Source organism: Marmota flaviventris, chromosome 2 (genome assembly GCF_047511675.1).
Source record: "Marmota flaviventris isolate mMarFla1 chromosome 2, mMarFla1.hap1, whole genome shotgun sequence".
NCBI lineage: Eukaryota > Metazoa > Chordata > Mammalia > Rodentia > Sciuridae > Marmota > Marmota flaviventris.
The window spans coordinates 188477094-188495039 of NC_092499.1; the positions used below are offsets into that span (position 1 = coordinate 188477094).

The 17946-nt window shown below is 51.7% G+C and overlaps 1 protein-coding gene across 1 annotated transcript in view; it reads right to left on the reverse strand.

Annotated features, from left to right (window-relative positions):
• Jph2 (junctophilin 2) overlaps positions 1-15872 on the reverse strand; it is a 56944-nt gene extending 41072 nt beyond the window's left edge. Inside the window, exon 1 of the mRNA XM_027945373.3 lies at positions 15494-15872. Coding sequence (XP_027801174.3) covers positions 15494-15872 — 379 coding nt within the window. The remainder of the gene's footprint in view (positions 1-15493) is intronic.
• Positions 15873-17946: the final 2074 nt, after the last annotated feature.

Sequence of the window (17946 nt, forward strand, 5' to 3'; positions counted from 1 at the left end):
TTTTAGAAAACCAACTGATCCCGGGGCTTCACCACCGGAAATCCATCTTTAATCTGATGGGAAGATCCTTAGGGTTCCCAGCTCCTCTGCCCAGCAGGCAGGAGCAGCTAGGGCTGAGAGACACCTCAGTCCTCCCCTCCCCTCCCGCCACAGAAAACCACGGCCATGGTCATGGACTCTCAGCCCCACCCAGGCCAAAGAGAAATTGAGAGACACAGAGAGGACAGCATGGATGGGATCTCAAGACGGAGGTGTAAATATGACCTCTGTTTCTTAGGTGGATGTGCAGAGAGGTTGTGTGACTTACCCCAAGTCACACAGCAAGAAAGCAAAAGTGGGATTTGAACTCAGGTCTAACTCAGGCTGAGGAAGAGGGAAACTTAAGGCCCAGCGAGGATGAAGGGCCAGCTCAAGATGACCCAGTCAAGGTGCCAGAGCCTGCGCTCACCTGCCTGCCTGACTCTGCCCATCCCGCTGCTGCTCAGAAGGAAGAAGAAGAAGAAAAGGGAAGGGGACGTGAAGGCGGCAGCAGAGGAGGGGACCTGGGGAGGACGGAGGCAGCGCTCGCTGGGTTGGAGGTTTGTGCAATCAGATCAACCAACCTCCTGGGAGGGTGTGGGGTGGGCTGACGTAGCCCCTTTAAGCCCAGGAAAACCTGAGGTTGCAGCAGAGGGCCGCTTGGCCACCAGGGGAGGAGGAACAGCAGGCTCTATCAGGAAACCTGGGAGCAAGTGGCAGGAGGCACCGACACCCAGGGGAGGCTGAGAGCAGAGCCTTGGGAAGGGAAAGAAGCCAAGTGCAGGGCTGCCTCCCGAAGCCTCTGTCTAAGACAGTTCTCCCTGGGGACAGGGGAACACATGGGAAGGGGGAGAGAAGAGAGAGCCTGTCCACAGTCTCCTCCCACAGCTGCTGGGTGGCCCCTCACTTGGTCTTGTTGTCCCTTCAGGGCATCACGGTGTCCTCAAAAGAAGGACCAAGATCCCTAGCAGCTCACACAGCCTGGTACACCTCTCCTTTCTGGTCCTGAGCTGTTCTCTGGCCTTAATGACTTCCGAGCCTCAGGACCTTTGCACACGATTTCTGCTTTTCTTGGCGCACTCTTCTTCTCCGTCTTCCCCTTGCCGACTTTGATTGACAGTTCAAGCTTCAATTTAAACTTGACTCCATCCAGGAAGATTTCTCAAACCCCTCCCCCAAGTTCTGCCAGAAATGGCCACATGCTGTCATGTCACCTTATTAGCACTTTCCAGGTGCGGCTGAATCATGATTATGATTCTGAATTCATTGTAAGGCTTTCCTTCCTGTCTTTGGCTTCCAAGAGGGAGGCTTCTTTCTGTCATGGCCCCAGCATCTAGCACGGTTCCCAAGGCCAAGGAAGCCCTCAGAAAGAGTCTGATGATGGTTGCATCTGTCTTTTCCCCGGGTGACACCTTTGTCATCTCTTCTCCCTCATGACTCAGCTCAGCAGTGGAGGGCAGTGGCTGCCAGGGGGGTCAGCAGTGGATCCAGCATGGTAGGTTCAGTCCTGTCCCCGAGACGGGGCTCTTGAACACGGCCTCCCTGCAGGGACTTTTCCGGTATATTACAGAACACTGTGCATTTGAGCCTGAACCCTGACCTCGAATGCTCCTGGGTGACGATATGTGCATCCTTGCATCTGACAGGCATTTGCTATGGACCAGGCATTCTGTAGGCCAGGTACTGGGGAGACCACGGTGAACGGAATGGACGTGGTCTCTGCTCCCAAGGGGTCTGGAATCTAGTGCCAGTGAGACTGAAGTTAGCCCATTGCACACGCACGCACACACCTGACCGCCACACAGTGGTCCAGATGCGAGGTGGCATGGGGTAGGGAGAGGTGGCCGACTGCAGATGAAACGAACTAACTACACGGGAGGCAGCTGGCGCCCAGGAAGTGCTCCCTGAAGGCTAGGTTTTGTTTCTTTTTCTTTTTCGTTTTTATTTTGGAGCTGGGGAGGAGCCCAGGGCCCTGTGCCTGCCAGGTGAGTGTGCTCCGCGGAGCCGCACCCCCAGCCCCCCAAGGCTGACTTTTTGGCAGGTCAGAGTCTTTGCTCAGAAAAGACTGGCCCAGAAAGGATTAACTGTAAAGATGAAAAGAAGCCAGGAGGACAGGGGACTCGGAGGGAGAGGAGGTGACCAGTCCAACCTGCCACCTCGGCGTGGGGCTTGTGGGAAATCACTCGGTGCCCAGGAGGCCTGAGTTATTCTGCGGCCTCGACTCAGGGAGAGGCTTCAGAGCTTCTGCCCTTGGCGGGAAGAAAATGTTTAACTCTGTCCATCTGCCTCCATATCCCCAAACGCAGCGTCGTTTCTGGAAGCCACGTCTATCAACGAGATCCTCTTCCTGGCCAGAAATGGTAATCTAACTGATCTGGAGATAGGAGGGTTTTAAAGCACAACCTTGCTTCGAATTTGGTTGGTGTCCTCCAGGGGTCCATTGTGACTAAAGGCGTGGTCCGTCCCGCCACCCCCCCCCCCCCGTGGGACCCTGTTGGGACAGAATGGAAACTTTGAGGGGTAGAGGTCTAAGGTCATCGGGGACATGCCCCTAGGAAGGGACTCTGGGACCCCAGTCTAACTTCTACTTGGCAATGTAAGCTCTTACACACACACACATACACACACACACACACACCTCTGTCCTGCCTTGATGTGGTACTCTCTGCTGTCCTCCCTAAAGGCCAAATCAATGCCCTCCGTCTGCCTGATCTTGGACTTTGAGCCTCTAAAACTGCAAGCTAAATAAACCTTTTTTTTTCCTTGTAAGTAGCCTGTCAAGGATTTTGTTATAGGGCTGAAAAGCTGACTAATGGGGCCAGGATGTAGCTCAGTGGTAGAGAACCTGCCCAGAAAGCAGAAGGTCTGGGTTCCATCCCTAGCACTCCAAAAAAGTGCCAATTAACACAAGCACCTCTATGATTCTAGTGTGCAGCCTGGGTTGAGAGCAGTGAAACCTCTCCTCTGGCCTCCAGTTAACCAGCCTGCTCCATTCCTGTTCTAAATTGTGCCAGGGATTCCCTTCACACACGGATGCTCCCGCGGGTAGACCAGGTAAAATACTGACTTCATATCTCTCAAGAAAAATCTCAATAATTATTTATTGATGATACATAGAAATGGTAGTATTTTGGATAACGGTCTCAATAACATGTATCATTCAAATTAATGTCCATTTTAAATGTGACTACTAGAAAAATGTAAATTACACACAGAGCTCACATTAGGTTTCTGTTGAAAAGTTCTGGTTTCAATCATTTGGAGTTGGAGTCCCCAGTTACCTGCATCATTTTAATTTTAGAAATGGAAAAACAGATGTCAGAATTTAAAGGACCTTCTCCTGATGACATGGTGTGGCTGTCGTAGGCCACCACAGGCAAGCGTCCCTGACCAGAGCTTGCCCCACTGAAAATTGGAGAATCTCCCTTCCAAATTAAAGATTGGTACATTCCCAGCCAAACCTCGTCTCCAAGCAGGTGTGGTCGGGTCAGAGACCCAGGGGAAGGCCGGAAGACCTAGAACCCACCAGGGACAGGGAGGAGACCCAGGGACAGACCTGGGACTCTGCTTCCTGCTGCAGAATGGCCACGGAACACCCCCACCTGGCCAGGGACACCTTCCTATCTGTAGGACACTGCCTGAGCTTGGATGGTCACTGTCCCAGGGAGATGGCCAGAGCTGGAGAGGAGGGCACTAGGACAAGCTCCTTCCAGGGTCCCCACAGCTCTGGAGTCCTCACCTGGCTGTCTGGTGCCTCCGTGAGCTGTTCCAGGTCACCTTCCAGCCTCATGCCCACACCCTGACTGCCCCCCCTCAGCGCTACCTCCTGGGAGGCCGTGTCCCTTCTCGGCTTCCCCTCGTCTCCCCTTTGTGTCTCGTCTGTGCTTTTTGACAGCCAGCCCTGATCCTTCTCCAGGGTCCTCCCACGCAGCACCAGAAGTTAGCACAAGACCTTAGGACCACCCACGGAAGGATCATCAACAGATACAGACGGGGTTCAAGATGGAGCCTGGCAGAGGTAAGCACCAGAGAGCCCAGGGGACCCCAAGGTCAGCTCAGGCATGGACGTTGTCGTGAGATGCGTGCCCATGCCAGAAACCCCATCTAGATGTTTCCGTGTGCAGGGGCCCATGTAGTCTCGGCTCTGACCCATCTTTATAAAGATCATGGACCCAGCCTCCCAGAGAAGCCACTCAGGGTTCACCTATCCTTGGGGACAGCAAGAGTGATGGAAACAGTGCAGGCTTTGGAAACAGAGAGACCTGCTCAGTAGCCTGTTGATTGGTCCATGATCCTTGATCTCTTCCCCACCCCCTACCCCCACCCCTTCTAGTCCCAGCCACATCCGGTCCCTCTGGTTGACTATAGCAGTCCCCCCTGGTCCCCACCTCAGATGACCTACTGCTGCTCTTGGCTGCCAGCGTCGTCTTTTTAAGATGCAGATCTCAACAGGTACCTTCTCTTAAGCTCCTGTGATGACCTCCCCACGCCCTGCCTTGGGCCAGGATCCCTAGAGAATCCTCAGATTCTGAGCCCGAGATGGCACATGGGGGCGGGGGGGGGGCATGTCCTGGGAAGAACACTCATCAGGAAGGAAACAGGGGTCCCGGGTCTGCAGCAGAAGGTGGTGGACATGACCACAGAGGCCGCCACTGATCCTGTGGGGTCTTGGGAGCTGGTGTGGCCCTCAGCATCATCCAATCAGAGCAAGGGGGCCAGGCAGCTGCCCTGGACGGGAAGCACTGCCCAGCTGGGCGCCACCACAGGCTCCTGGCAGTTGGGGGAATGAGGGCCCCTCCTGAGGGGTGCTCAAGGGCGTCCCCAGCATCATAAGGATGAAGTCCAAAAGGCTCAGTGTGGCCCGCACAGCCTCAGGAGCTGGGCTCTGCCCACGTTCCCAGCCTCCTGGTCCCTCCCCCCGAGCAGTCTCTGCGCTGATCTTTCCTGGAACACAATGTGCTCTGATCCCACCACGAAGCCCTTGCACTGGCTGGTCCTCTGCCTGCCACAGCAGGGTGTCCCTGGCACCCCGTTAACCCCTGCTCATCCTGCAGCTCTCAGCTCAAACATGGCGCCACTTCCTGGCTCTTCTACCTTCCCTTTCAATGACACGTCACATTTGTGATGAAGTCACTCCTAGCTGCACGGCCCCGCTGCTTGAATCCATGCTCCTGCACACCAGGGCCAAACTGAGAAGGTTGCTCACCCTAAATTTGGGTGAGAAGGGCATTTCATATTAGCACGCTCTTCGGTGCATGCTGGCAACCAGCTCTTCAGGAAAAACAAACAAACCTTGGTTTGTAGCGTGAGCCAATTTCCACCGAGAGAATGCTCCACCCCGGCTGGTCCAGATGCTGAGGGTGGAACGGCCAGTATGAAAAACTCATGAAAATTCAACAGTGGGTTTTCATGAGCCAACAGGAGACGGCCCCGGTACCCTGTATTTAGTCTGGACTCTTATGTTCCTGATTTGTGAATGTGCTACACAGTCATGTCACCCCGACTCTGGGAGATGGGATACTCTCTCAGTCCCAAGCACACAGCTGGAGTGGAGCTTGGAGACCAAATAGTCCACAGTAACAAGTAATCGGTCACATGGGCCACCTCTTCCCTACCCTGTGTCCACAACAGACATTGCTGATCAATCATGATGTTGAATCCTAACATGGCCTGGCAGTCTCCCCTCGCCACATCTCCAGGTAGCCACAGCCAACAGGTCAGTGCTGCATATGAGAGAAAATTCACTTTCCTTGAAGGGTAAGTATGGTCCAGCCCCCTCCTAATGCAGAGGAGAACTTTAAGCTCAGAGAGGTAGAGGGACTTGCCCAAGGTCACACAGCAAGGCTGGAGCTCAGCTGGGACTGGGGAACAGATTTCTTGCCTCACTTCCTCTTTCCATCCAGCTCTACCTTAAAAAACTGAATGTCCCGGAGTAGAGTGGAACAAGGAGGGAGGACTATTTGGGATTCTGGGCCTAGATTCTGGGAAACTCCCCCAAACTCTTTTTTTGTGCTTTGAGGGCTTCTTATCATGTCTGTGTACAGGCACTGTTTCTGTGTTGGGGAGGGAGCACTTTTTAAAAACCACAAAAGTCACATACGCTCATTGCAAAAAATTTCAAACAGATGAGAATATGAAACAAAAGACCTCCACGGTGTCTCCCCAGGGGTAGCCACTGCAGAACTCGGGTCCCTCCAGGCCTTCTGCTCATCAGGGTAGAGATATAACAAGGAAGCTGAAAGGACAGCTGGCCATAGCTCTGCCACTCACCATCCCCGTCCCTGAGAACTAGCACATAGTAGGTACTCAATTAACAGTCCTCCAACAGCTTCTGTTCACTTAAAGTGCCTCGGATTCCTTCCTGCCTCTGCCCTACTCATCGCAGTGCTCAGAGCTGATTTAAGGCGCCCTGCGGTGAGTGTTTGATTCGGTTTCCTTGTAACAATCCCAGCCCTTGCTCTCTGGCTCGCCTTCAAGGCTGGCACCAAGTCCCTTCCCATGGCTTCCAAATGCTGCTGTCCATCAAAGCTCCGCAGTGTCTGGTTCCCTAGGATCACTGACTGACAACCCAAAGCAGAGGGGCTGGCAGCGTTTGTGACAGCAGACTTGGGTTGCAGCGGGTGGATGACAAGTCCCCTTAGCCTGCAGGCTCCACCACCCCCACACCATGAGGCTGCTGCCCCGATGACACCCCACAGCTCACACAAGAAACAGAGGATTAACCGGGCGGCCTCGCTGACAGCCGGGGGCCGAGGCCTGTGGGAGCCCCTTTGCCAGGTCTTGGGTCAGCGAGGCCAGCCTGAGGGCCTGGAAACCAGAACTGACTGGGTGTGGGGGAGGCAAAGGGGTCAAGGGGAGAGCGTGGAGGTTCAGAAGGAGGCCCCCGGCCCACGCGCAGGCCCCCCGCACCCACGGTGTTCAATGCCAACCCCAGGACTTCCCTCCTCGAACCCGCACCCCATCTCAGAGCATCGCCGTTCTTCTGTGTTTAGGCAAAAACCTGAAACCATCCTTGACTCCTCCTTCCCTTCTCCTCCTGTCCAACCAGTCGGCAAAATCTATCAGCTCCTCCTTCAAAACTCCACTGCTCACCACGGTGGCTGCCACAAGGTGGGGGTCCCAACCGCCATGGTCTCTCCTCTGGATTATTCGCATTTAGTGCAGTAGGGTCTCAACACTGACCCAGACAGTGTCTTCTCCACCCGGAGCTAAAGGAATCCCATGAGACCAGTCAGGCCCTGTCACCTGTGCAGTCCCCATCTTCCTCAGAGTAAAAGCCAAATTCCTACAATGGCCCACACAGCCTTGCGCCAAACACCCATCCCTTCCCGGCAGGGCATTATCTAGATAATGGTGCTTCCCCTGTGAATCCCATCCAGGGCACACACTGCCCATTTGTCCTGTTACTAAGATGTCACATTTGGTCCCATGGTTAAGAAGGTATTCTCTCAGGATTCCAGCTTAATTAAAAATAAAAGTAGGAAGAACATGGCGCCGGCCAAATGGGGTTTTCAGCAGGCCGAGCTCACCCCTGGCCCGGGCGTGGCGCCCTCCACATGCCCTGCAGCCCAGGTTGGCCCTTAAAGACTTGAACACCTGCAACACAAGGTGCTCCCGACAAGCCAGCAGGGAAAGTGCTGGAGGCCCTGCTGCCCTGGGTTGCTCTGTGGACTCTGCAGGGCGCACCTCTGGGCCGGTCATCTCTCCAGGCCACCCTGAAGTGGGAGCACAAGTTGCACAGGAGCCAGGAGGGCCACACCTCATTGCCCACCTGCTCTGTGGCTGGGCTTGGGGAGGGATAGGAGGGAACAGGGACAGCCCTCTGGTCCAGGGCAGGAAGCAAACCTGCCCCCCTCACCCTTCACTCTCAGCCAGGGCCCCAGAAAATGAGACTCCACATTCCTCCCAAGGGTGTGGCGGGCAAGGGCTAGTCCTGGGAACAGCTGCTGGAGGCACGGGATTAGTGGGCCCTGGAAACAAGCAGGCTGCGTGAATCCCAAAAGCCTGCCTTGGACAGGGCGCTCGGCAGAGCTGTGGTCAGCTGGACACACGAGCCACAGGAACAAGGCCACAGAGAGGAAGAGCTGTGTCCGCTCCTGTCTTGCTGAGGGGCCCCTCTGCTCCCCTGGGGCCTGTAGAGACAGCCAAGAAGCTACCAAGACAGCAACTCAGCGGGCTGTCACCCTGATCCCTGGCTGTGAGCTGGGACATGAGATTTTCAAGATGAGGTTAAATTATGCTGATTCTACATTCGAAATGGAATCATGCCTGGCGTGGGCTCCATGGGCACTGGCTGGACACGGCGCAGAACCATGCAGAACCTTGTCTTGGCCTGTTAGCTGCTCCAAAGGCAAAGCTAGTTTTTGTGCTCAAATTTTGTTCCAAAGACAAAGACAAGGTGTGGCTCAGGACATTCTGAGTTAATTCATCCTTAGGGATGTTGAAGGACATAGAGGAAGGAAACATATGTTTTGGCATTTTCTCTGTAACAAGCATTATGCTAAGTGCTTTGCATGTATTATCTCAAGTCAATGTCTCAATCATATCTGATGGAAAGTTCAATACTATTGTGAGAAAAAGGATGTGGAAGTGCAGAGACGAGGCCCCAAGTGCTTAAGTACCATGATGTTTCTGCCTTTAATAACGATGGATTCTCTTAGGACCTGTATACTTCATTTTTAATAATAATCAAGAAATTCTAAATTAAAAATACTCCTTAGAAATCTGAAAAAACAAAAATCAATCCCCCACACACATTAGAACTAAGTAATTAATTGGGCAAGATAAAAGGCTTCAAAGTCAATATTCAAAAATAATTGTATCTCTATACACTAGCAAAGAATGATTGGGAAAAAATCAAATTTAAGAAAAAAATATCATAAAAAATAAAATACCTAGGCATAAAATTAGCAACGATGTGCAAGTCATTGAAAACTCCAAAGCATTGCTGAGTGAAATTTAAGAAGATCTAAATAAATAATGATGCATACCATGTTCATGGACTGGAAGACTCACTGCTTCTAAAATGTCCATTCTCTCAAGCTGACCTATAGATCCAAAGGTACTGTAATCAAAACCCCAGCTGGCTTTCTTTCTTAAAAAAGAAACTGGCAAATCTGGTTTTATAATGTATATGGAGATGGAAGTGACCTAGGATAAGAGAATGTTGATTAGGAAGAACAGAGTCAGAGGATTCATTTATTTGACCTCAAGACTCACTATAAATCTAGGGTAATGGGAGCAGAGTGAAATGGGCACAAAGGTAGACAAATAGATCAATAGAAAAGATATTCCTGTGGGGAGAAAATAAGTAACTGTGGAAGTTAAGTTTGTTCAAGTTCAACTCTGCAAGGAACACCTATCAAAGGCTCAGAAAATGTGACACCAGGTACTACTCAGTCCCCTCTCCTGGCACGTTCACTAAGTTCCTATGTTCAGAGTCCACAGAGATAAAATGAGCTTAAGTCATTAACTCTGGCCAAGAGAAAGTAAACTGGGTTTTGGACCCAGTTGTAAGAGATAAACATAAAGATCTCATGTTTTCTGTGCATAATAATAACAACAAAGCTCTAACACAGGCCACGCTCTGTTCCAAGAGCTTTATGTATATCAGAGCACTATTATTATTATTATTATTATTATTATTATTAATTCTGTTTTCCAATGTTGCTGATGTGTGCAGACACAGAATTACAATGTGCAATACATTACAGCAGTATTGCAACTACAAAAGTTTGAAAGCCATTAGTAGTAGATGAGAGGATTTTAAGAAGCCTAAATAATATAAAGCTTATAAGAGTCTTAGTACAGAGTCTGGTGCATAATAAAGACTCAAAAAAATGGTAATTTCAGTTGTTAACTAAGGTCAAGGTGAGCTTGGGTGCCTAGGACCTGGCACTTGGTTTAATGCTCTGAAATTCTTGAAATTCTTTAATGATTTTGAAGAAGAGTCCATATTTTCACTTGTGCTGGGTCCCAGGCATTATGTATCCTATCCTGACTATTTTGTATTATTGTGTATCATTTATTAAAACATTTGTAATATGAATTATTTAATTATTACTAGTTATTATCAAGTTCCTCTCTGCCTCTTATTAATCAGAAGACCTTGAATGAGCATAACATACATGGTCTGTCTCTGTTTCCTCATATGTAAAATAGGGGTAGAAACAATATTTCTCCATAAGATTACTGTGAAGATTTAAATAATATGACCAGTTAGGTGCCAAGAACAGTACCTAGTGCACAGTAAGCACTTCAAAAATATTAACTACTGTCAGGTGTGATGGCTACACCTGTAATCCCAGAGACTCTGGGGGTTGAGGCAGGAGGATCACAAGTTCAAAGCTAGCCTCAACAACATAGTGACCCCTAAGCAACTTAGTGAGACCCTGTCTTGAAAAGAAAATTAAGAAAAAACAGGATGGGCATGTGGCACAGTGGTAAAGTGCCCCTGGGTTCAATCCCTGGTACCCAAAGAAAAAAAGTTCATTATTATTATTATTATTATTAGCTTTATTTTAAAAAGTCAGTCTTGGGCTTGGTTTTTCCACAGCACATTTTTTAAATGTTTATTTAGTTGTAGATAAACACACAGTATCTTTATTTATATTTATGTGCCTCACACATACGAGGCAAGCACTTTACCACTACAGCCCCAGCCCCATCCACAGCACATTTTGGTTATTGGACTAAGCAGTGGTTGTGGAATTTATCTGAGCATGGGGTTACTTTAAGAAACCAACAACTATCTGCAAAGATATCTCCCAGAAAAACACAGATAACACAGATAGTTGATGCACATATGAACACATCTTGACTGCAGCTTTGGGACATCTCTGGACATCCTGAGGCCAAGGCAGAGGCCCCAGGTCAAGACCACTGGGAAGCAAGGATCGGAGCAGCCTTCAGGGCTGGAGTGTGTGACCGTGGGGGTGGGACAGTCAGGCAGCGACTGCACACCGAGACTCCAGGGCAGGGGTATGTGTGTGCCGCTTTAAGTCAGCAGCTATTTTTAGCTTTGCTTTATATGGCCAGGGGAGGAATGAGGGCCATGGGAGGGGGAGGGGTGCCAAGTGGCCTGCAGCAGGGTTTGGGAGGCTGGAGCCCATGTTCCTTCCCCACCTCCGGCTTCCCATGCCAGAGCTGAAGAGCTTAACCTGCAACCAAAGCAATGGCTGCAGGAGAGGGAGGCTCCACAGAGGTAGGATGGCAGGGGCTTCATAGAGGCCAATCAAGACTTTGGGACAAACTTTTTGACCATGACCTACAGAAAGAACTGAATTTTACACCACACACACACACACACACACACACACCCCAAACATTTCAGGAAATAATACTTTATCTTATTTTCTGTGACATACAGAAATTTCATAATTTCTATTCTATTCTTTCATTTTGAAAAGCTTAGGTCCTGACCCCTAAATCAATTTCACCTCCTGCCTCTTCAGTCTGGCAAGCTGCTGTTTCCCCGGGTTTTGAGCAGGCACTGACCTGTAGTAGTGCTGACTGCAAGGGAAGGTGGGGTGCCGGGAACCCTTCTCAGTGCTGGGGATGAGATGCCCAGTCAAAGCTCAGCACGGTGGTGCATTCCTGCAATCCCAGCAACTCGGGAGGCCAAGGCAGGAGGCCAGCCTCAGCAACTTAGGGAGGCTCTAAACAACTTAGTGAGACCCTGTCTCAAAATTTTAAAAAATAAAAATAAAAAGGGCTGGAATGTGGCTCAGTGGTGAAGTCTCTCTGGTCAATACCCGGTACCAAAAATAAATAATAAATAAATAAGGTCATTTGGCTTTATCTCCTGGCTGAGCAGCAGCCTCTTGGCCTTGATGGACCCCTCCTTCCACCTGGGGTTGTCAGACTTGCTCCCACACATACTTCAGGGCTCGGCTTGCCGCCTACTCCAGGAAGCCTCCTTGGATGGCTAAGTCGGGCAGTTCCCCACTCGGGGACTCTTAGTGCCCTGTCTGCCCCTGCGTCTCGTGCCCAGCACTGCACTTCAGCACCATGTCTCATTAGGTCCTGGGTGAAGGCAGAGCCTGTCTACGTAGGTCACTTGTACACCTCCCAGTGTAGACTAGAGCTGGCTTCCTAGTAATTATGCAGTATATATTAATTGAATAAATGAACAACTAGTAGTAATAAGCATAACTAGCATTTACTGAGTGTTCTCCATCATTTCATCTCTTGAGAAATCTCATGAGCGGTTAGGACAGGTCCACCTTACGCCTGAGGAAATTAGGGCTGAAAGAGACGGAGAAACCCAGAGGCAGCCAATGACCCCGGGCTGCCCGACGCCCAACTGATCCTGACCACGGGATCTCATTTGTTCACATTCCCCTCAGCGCTCCCCAGGATAGGGCAGAGGGCAGGTCCTTAACAAACCCTCAAGGGACCGATGACAGGTTGATTAAAGAGATTTTCCGAAGCAGTGGCCACGTCTAATTTTGGACAGTTACACCTCGTGTGCGGCTTGGGAGAGAGAATCTGTGAGGTTTCCAGGGACCCTGCCTGTGCAGCCATGTCATTCCAGAGAAGTCTGGGCCCCTGACAAACCAGAGTGGCAGGTCTCCAGTTACAGCCTCCAGAGCTCCTGGGCACACCTGGGACAATACCAGGTCTGCAAAGCCTGGGAGAGCTGGCCCACGCCCACAGTCCCAACTAGCACTCCTCCCTGGACCCCCACGCTCAGGGCTCCTTCCCCACCACCCCAGAGTTCTTGCTGTGCCTCAAACATGCCATGCCCAGACTTGCCCCAGGTGACCTTTGCATGGCAGTAGCCTCTGATGGAGGCTGCCTCCTCTCTAGCCTCCCCATTCTGCTTCTGAGGCCACCTTGTCCCAAAACACTCACTCTCTTCCCTCTGCTACATTTTTTTTGTGTGTGTGTGTGCCCCTAGTAACTTCTGGAAATCACACAGGTGGTTGTTTTCTGGCTTATTTCCGTCTGCTCCACTAGACTGGGCTCCTGGAGGACCCTAGAACTTGCTGTGGGGCACAGCCTGGCACAGAGCAGAGCCCAGCGACACAGAGAGCACAAGGGAACGAATGGAGGGGTTTCTTTCTGCCATTTAAACATTTTGGACGATCAGCCTATTGTTTCTCACGCTCATCTCGACCCAGCAACGCGTGTCCCTGGGACTCACACCCAGATCCATACTCTTACTCTCTCCTTGGTTTGGAGAGAGCAAAGAGGGACGGGAGGGGATACTGGGTGCATGCCTACAATGCACCTTTGCATAAGTGACAGACACCTAGCGAGCGCTCAAGAATTTTCTCCATTTTGCAGCTAGAGACACTGAGGCTGGCCTTCTGCTGTGTCCTCAAAGCCAAGCACAGCTCCTGGCGGACACATCAGGTGAGCTGAGTTGCCCTTAGTTGGAGAGAGTCAGCAAATGGTTCAAGGTCACCCACTAGCAAGTGGTGGAGCCAGAATCTGTCCTTAGCCTTGTCCATTTCCAGCCAGGGTTTTAAAGCTGCCAGATGTGCACACCCACAAAGACCCCCAATGTCGTCTCCCATTAACATGCAGAATCATTCCCGGGGTGTTCCTCACGGGTCCTCGCTCAGACAAACCCACCCTCAGCCTAGGCTGCGCTCAGAGTGCCCACTGGCCTCGGCTTGAGCCTTGCAGCCACCCCTCCAGCACCCCCCTCGCTCCCAGAATGCCCACTTCCTGTCTTCTGTCATCAAGCGGGTGCACTGGTGACAAATATAATTTCCTGCAAATGCCTTCTTGTGCCGATGTGATTGTTTTCTAATTAGCCGCAGTTTTGAGCTGCGCAGCAGCTGGGAAGACCACACAGAGGACACAGGTCGTAGGTACGGGACCGGAAGGACCATCACCAGCAGGCACCAAGGAACTTGTGCTATTAGAAGTCATAACAATAGGCAAAACCGAGGACGCTGAGCAGCACTTCCATGTAACTTTAATATGTCCCAAAATATTGTTCTTTGATTTTTTTCCCCAAATAACTAATATGTAAAACTGCTCTCAGCCCACACGCTACACCAAATAGGCAGTGGGCCAGCTTGGCATGGGATCTATAGTCTGTGAGCCCCTGGTTTAAACCAATACTTTTTCTTTTCCTTTTTTTTTTTTTTGAGACGTGGTCTTACTATGTTGCCAGGAATGGACTCAAACTCCTTGACTCAAGCACTCTGCCTGCCTCAGTCTCTCCAGGAGCTGAGACATAGGCAGGTGCCTTTGCGCCCATAAAGCAATACTTTAAAAACCTTAACGTGTTTAAAATTTGCCTGGTGAGCTTGTTAAACCAGCTTTCTCCACCCTTGCTCAGAGATTCTGGTTCAGAAGATCTGAAAGGAGCCCTGAACGGGCATCTGCACCTGGGGGACAGGTGATACCGATGCTGCCTGTCCACTGACCACAGTTTTAGCAGTACTGATGTTCTAAAGAACCCCTTGTTATGAATGAGGAAACTGAGGCTCAGATAAGTGATAGGTTTCAGGTCACATCCAGCAGATGAGGTAATGATATCTGCCCTGCCACTTCTGGGGGCTGTTTTGCCACAGAGGACTCTATTTTCTGAACCCATTATTCCTCTCATGCTCCTGAGCCTTGATACAAACTCCTCTCTCCGCTGGGATGGTCCCCAACTGCCACTCCACAGTCACTCCTTTCCCATCACGCTGCAGTCAGGGAGTCACATACTCTAAAGTGTCCCCTGCCCTCCTCAAACCTAACTGTTCTGTTCTGCCACAGCTCTCTGTGGTGTTGGTGTATGATTGTTTTTGAAGCCAGACACTGTATCTTGTTCTCATATCCAATCCTTTGCACTAATACCTGGCAAATAGGAAGTACGCCAGGAACATGCATTGAATGAAAAAAAAAAAAAACACATGGAGGCTGAGGCAGGAGGATTGCACATTTAAAACCAGCCTCAGTAACTGAGAGAGACCTTTAGCAACTTAGCAAGACCCTGTCTCAAAATAAAAAGGACTAGGGGAAGGAAGAAGGAAAGAATGGGTGAGTGTGTGGGTGGATGATAGATAGATGGGTGGGTGGCTGGGTGGCTGAGTGGATGTGCAGGGGGCTGGGTGAGTGAATGAATAAAGACACACATCTCATAATCTATTACTTGAAAATAATTTTCATGGCAAAGTTGAGACCAGACCCCAATTCTGCTAGAACCTAAGCTACAGTCTATTCCATAATTGCTTATAGACCTAGCATGCCAAGAGCAGTACTTGCATTTTAGTGATTGTGTGTTAAGTGTATATTTATATGATAGGCCTTGTATCTGCCAATCTTCACAATAATTCTTTATTGTCCCCACCTTTACTAATAAGGAAATGGATGCTCAGAGAGGTACAGCAGCTTGCCCAAGGCCACACAGCAAATCCCATCCTACCGACCTGATTCAGTGCCAACTGCCCTCACCCTTCTCACCCTCCTCCAGTGTTCCTTACCCTCTGTCCCAACCCCAGCTCTGCAGGCCCCAGGGTGGGCTCACCTCCATCTGCATAGGTCTCAGTGCCGTAGCCATCCTGCAGGCCATTGTTCCAAGTGCCCTCGTACTTGGCACCGCTGCTGGTGCTCTGCCGGGTTCCGTAGCGCCCCTTGAAGCCATGTGTCCACTCACCCTTGTAGAGCCAGCGCCCCTTGGTCTCTATGCCCAGCCCATGCCGCTTGCCCTGGCTCCAGTATCCCTCGAAGGTATTTCCACTGGGCCAGGTGTAGACGCCCGCCACTTCGAAGCCAAAGTTCCAGGAGCCTGAGTATTCGCCCTGGCCCTTGGGGCCAGTGCACAGTCCGTGCCCGTGGGCCTTCCCCCCCTCCCAGCCCCCACAGTACGCCCCGCCATCATCAAAGTCGAAGCGGCCCCCGCTCATCTCATCCTCGCCCCCAGCACCCTCCCCGTCCTCCAGCTTGGGTGCAGGGGGTGACACTCTCCAGGCACCCTCAGGGCTGGGCCCCCAGACTCACCACCATGCCCCAGGAGGGGGGAAGCAAGACGCCAGCAGAGGCTGAAAGAGCCCAAGAGCCAGGTCAGCACTGGGGACACTGGGCAGTGCCATGCCTGGGAGCCTCCTCAGTCAGCCCCAGGAAGGAAGGCTGCCTCTTGCAGAGGAAACAGGAAGGAAAGACTCCAAGTCCCCACAAAACGTCCCAAGTCTGGCTTCCATGAAATCCAAGGAAAAACGGTGAGATCCCTTTAAGAAGCACAGGGAAAGGGGTGGGGGTAGAGGGGACCCACTGATTCAAAGAGGGGCAATCCCCTGGGTGGCAGCCCCAGCCGAGGCCGCTGGCCCCCTTCTCCTCCACCCGGTGGGTGTGCGGGCTGCGATCATCCCGCCGCGCTGCCCCGCCCCTTCTCCAGCCCTGCCCTCCCCCGGGACAGAAAGGTCAGTGTTGCCCTAACAAGGCCATTGGATCTCAGAAGCTGCTCCCAAAATAACCCCCTGGCCAGCCCGGCCTCCTTCTAAGCTGGAGGGAGGGGTGTTTCAAACCGAGCTGGTGCCTGCAGACCCAGGTGGTGGCCGGAGGGCTGAGGAAGGCAGCTGAGAACTAAGAGTAGAAGCCAGGCCCCTTGGTGTCCTGTGTCCCCAGGGGTAAGAGCTCCCTCCACCCTGTCCCAGCAGGGAGCGGAGACGAGGACCTGCCAATGCCGGGCCCTGGGACACTTCAGCTTCTCCAGAGCTCAGAGGTTCGCCAGCCTCGCCACCACCCAACTCGTTTGCCCTAACAGGACCTGGGGCTGCAGCGCCACTGCCAACCCCATCCAGGAATCCCGTGACCTAAAGCCAAAGGAACGGGGACGGGATCACTTATGCTTTTGACAGCAAAGAGGAGCTCAGAAGGAGAGGTGGGGTTCTGGTGACAGACGGCGGATTCAGCAACTCTGAGTCCAGGGCTGCAGCCCACACCCAACCCCCTGCCGCCCGGGAGCGGGGAGAGCCGGGGGCAACCCCCAGCCCAGCGGTCTCTAGCTAGAAGGGCAAGCCCCGCCCTGCGGGAAGCCCCGCCCCTCTCCGCTCAGTCGCTGGGGTGGGGTTTGTGTTGGGACGAAGTCCCCTCCGAAACCAAAGGATGGTGACTTTTACAAAGTTTCCCTTTCCAAGCTCTCTTTTGCTCTAGTGTCCTCGGAGCCTGTGGGGCCACACTTCGGAAAGCTCTTGGGGCAGGGTCAAGAGCCCAGGGCCTGGGTGGCTTCCCAGCTCTCAGGCTCCCACCAAACTCCAGAAAAAAGAACGAATGCATTTCCGTGTCTAGAAGCTAAGGCTGGGGTTAGTGGTGGTGAACTCCACTGGAGTCCAGGGTTAACGGGAGGGGACAGTCGTCCTGGGAAGGATAAGAGCTGGGGGGGGGGGGGTAGAAATCACCAAAAACAGCGAAGGGACTGGAAAGCATTAAATTATTATCTGACTTCAAACATATCTGACAGATTTCCAAATCCCATGATGACTCACGCCACATAAAGTCACTGCAGAGTCGTCCTGTTTCAGAAATGGGTAGGAAATGTTCTCTCCTTTCCACCCAGCTGATGGGCCACCCTCATGACTGGGCTCCTCCATGTACCAGTGCAGACCTTAAAAAGTCCCTTTGGTGTTCACATTTCATCACCAGGTAGAGACACCAGCTTCCCTCATAGCAAATGGCAGTGGATAAAAACTGTCACCTGGGCAGGTGGACAGACAGCCTGCTCCTAGGACACATGCTGCCTCCTAGTAGCTCTGCTTTCTCCACTTCTCTTCGAGGGTTTGAGAACCACAGGTTTCTTTTCAGCTCTGCTATCAAGGGAAGATGAATGAATGGGCGTGTCAAATTGAAAGGATGTGTTGCAAGTTCCACGCCCCCTGTCATTAAGTGCAGGGCAACAACACACTGTGATGCTGTTGTAAGGTGATGTGCGCCTGGCAAGGTGTTCCATCACATACACGAAGCCACTTTTCATGCCCAGTAGCC